At 48.5% G+C, this 2,500-nt stretch overlaps 1 protein-coding gene across 3 annotated transcripts in view; it reads right to left on the bottom strand.

Moving 5' to 3' along the window:
- Positions 1-2,500, bottom strand: part of dock10 (dedicator of cytokinesis 10) — a 98,061-nt gene that overhangs the window by 13,150 nt on the left and 82,411 nt on the right. For all 3 annotated transcript variants that reach the window (XM_061217124.1, XM_061217123.1, XM_061217125.1), the window contains 3 exons: positions 2,383-2,493; positions 1,971-2,186; positions 1,545-1,602 (listed from right to left, as the gene is read on the bottom strand). In XM_061217124.1, the coding sequence (XP_061073108.1) occupies positions 1,545-1,602; positions 1,971-2,186; positions 2,383-2,493 (385 nt within the window). The remainder of the gene's footprint in view (positions 1-1,544; positions 1,603-1,970; positions 2,187-2,382; positions 2,494-2,500) is intronic.

The raw sequence follows: 2,500 nt of genomic DNA on the forward strand, positions 1-2,500 counted from the left end.
TTGACATGGGGCTGGCTTTTGACAGTCGGACCAGCAAGCTGTCGTCTCGAGCAGTTGTCCTGCGCGGTCTGCCCGACCTGGGTCTTTCATGGACGTCGCCAGTCTCTTCATAGCGCTTGCGAATCCTCTCCACCTGCCGTTTAGACACATTGAAAATGTCTGCAACTTCAGCAGGAGGCTTGGACTTGAGATTCTTGATGATCAGCACTTTGGTTTCTGGTTTGATCTTGGGCATGTTGACAGAAGCAATGTTGAGCATGAACTTGATGGCTTAAAGTGTCAAATGTCTGCTTTTATAGCTCAAAGTTACCTACAGCTGACTAATCAAGCCCCTTGTTTGTTTCTTCCTTATTCACTGTGGCCTAGAAATTGGAGTTGGCCATTGCGACAAGACTTTTGTCTGGCCAAAACTGGCCTGTTGATCATTACCAAGCTGTAACATTTAGTAACAATTTTGAAATGTCATTTTGCTAGCTTCTAATAAACTTTAGACACTTATGATTAATTTGTGTTGTTTCCTAACTTTATTACCTAATTAAGAGTTGGGTAATTAGCAATTGTCACTTTTGTCCACTCGTGACAAAACTTTTGGCCGGGACTGAATACATACATTGCACATATGAGAATATACAAGCAACATACACAGTGGTGTGCACATATTTGGACAACCCTGGTCACAAAGCCTTTTACACTTAATATCGAAGTGAACAGAAGCAAACCTGACCTCTAAGTGGTACAATGTTAAAAACATGAGCAAGATACATTTTTCTTAACATTTTTTACAGTTAATTTTTTACAAATAATAAAAAAGCCCTGCCCTGTGCAAAGGTTTGGGAACCCTGTCAGTAAGTACTTTGTAACTCCTCCTTGGACAACACAAAGAGCTTGTAAATGCTTTCTGTAGACAGTTAAGTCTCTCAATTCTCGCTTTTGTAATTTATCCTGGCAGAACACCTCTAGCTCATAAATATTATTCGGCCTCCTTGCACGTACGGCATGTTTGAGATCTTTCCTGGAGCTACTTCCTGGTTGATTTCAAGGTATGCTTTGGATCATTATCTTGCTGGAAAACCCAACCTCTCTTCAACTTCAATGTCTGGACTGACCTTTGAGCCTCTAGAATTTCTTGATATTTGGTAGAAGCCATTCTTCCTTCCACTCACACAATATTTCCTGTGCCCCCAGCTGCCACACAACCCCAAAGCATAATGGATCCACCTCCATAATGGATCCACCACACGCTCACTCACTCACTCACTCACTCACTCACTCACTCACTCACTCACTCACTCACTCACTCACTCACACATACATACACACACACTCACACACGCTCACACATACATACACACACACTCACACACATACATACACACACGCTCACACATACACACACGCTCACACACTCTCTCACACACTCTCGCACGCTCTCTCGCACGCTCACTCGCACGCTCACTCGCACGCTCTCTCGCTCGCTCACTCGCACGCTCACACACTCACTCGCACGCTCTCTCGCTCGCTCACTCGCACGCTCACACACTCACCTCTCCTCTTCAGGGACTCTGCTATCAGTGCAGAGATGTGAACATAGCACATAGCCGCCTGCAGGGGGAGACAGGGATGAGTTTTAACTGCAGTAACCTCAGAGAATACCCATAATGCACTCTAACCTCAGAGAATACCCATAATGCACCCATTCTCCCATAATGCACTCTAACCTCAGAGAATACCCATAATGCACCCATTCTCCCATAATGCACTCTAACCTCAGAGAATACCCATAATGCACCCATTCTCCCATAATGCACTCTAACCTCGGAGAGCTACCCATAATGCACTCTAACCTCGGAGAGCTACCCATAATGCACCCAGTCTCCCATAATGCACTCTAACCGCAGAGAGCTACCCATAATGCCCCCTGAACATGGATAGGTCCCAATAACGCCCCCCGTCTCCCACACTGCCCTGACCTCGGACAGGTCTCCGTTGCGGACGTGGATCTTGGCCATGCTCTCCAGCCAGGTGCGACGCAGCTCGGGGGTGCTGGCGTAGGAGTTGGCCAGGCTGTACTGCAGGTCCACCAGCATCTCCGCGTCCTTCTCATGCTCCTTCATCTGCGACGTGGCCATCAGCACCGTGCGGATGCGCTTCGTCAGGTCCTTCACCTCCGCCGGGAACGAGGTGTTCTGCAGGGACACATCACATTACTACAGGCTTTACAAAGACACAGGCTTTACCGAGACACAGGCTTTACAGAGACACAGGGTTTACACAGAGTTACAGGCACACAGGGGTTATGGGGACACACAGGGTCTACATGGGGACACACAGGGTTTGGGAGAGATCGTTTTGGGCGGGGCAGGGGCCCCAGCATGGACTCACCCTCAGGGGCGCGTCTCCGTTGGCCAGGTTGTTGATGATGGCGAGGGCCTGCTGGAACCGTGAGCCCCCGATCCCACCGTCCGCAATCAGCTGGCTGACTGCCTTAATGAGCTGAGGA

This window comes from Conger conger, chromosome 13 (genome assembly GCF_963514075.1).
Source record: "Conger conger chromosome 13, fConCon1.1, whole genome shotgun sequence".
Lineage (NCBI taxonomy): Eukaryota > Metazoa > Chordata > Actinopteri > Anguilliformes > Congridae > Conger > Conger conger.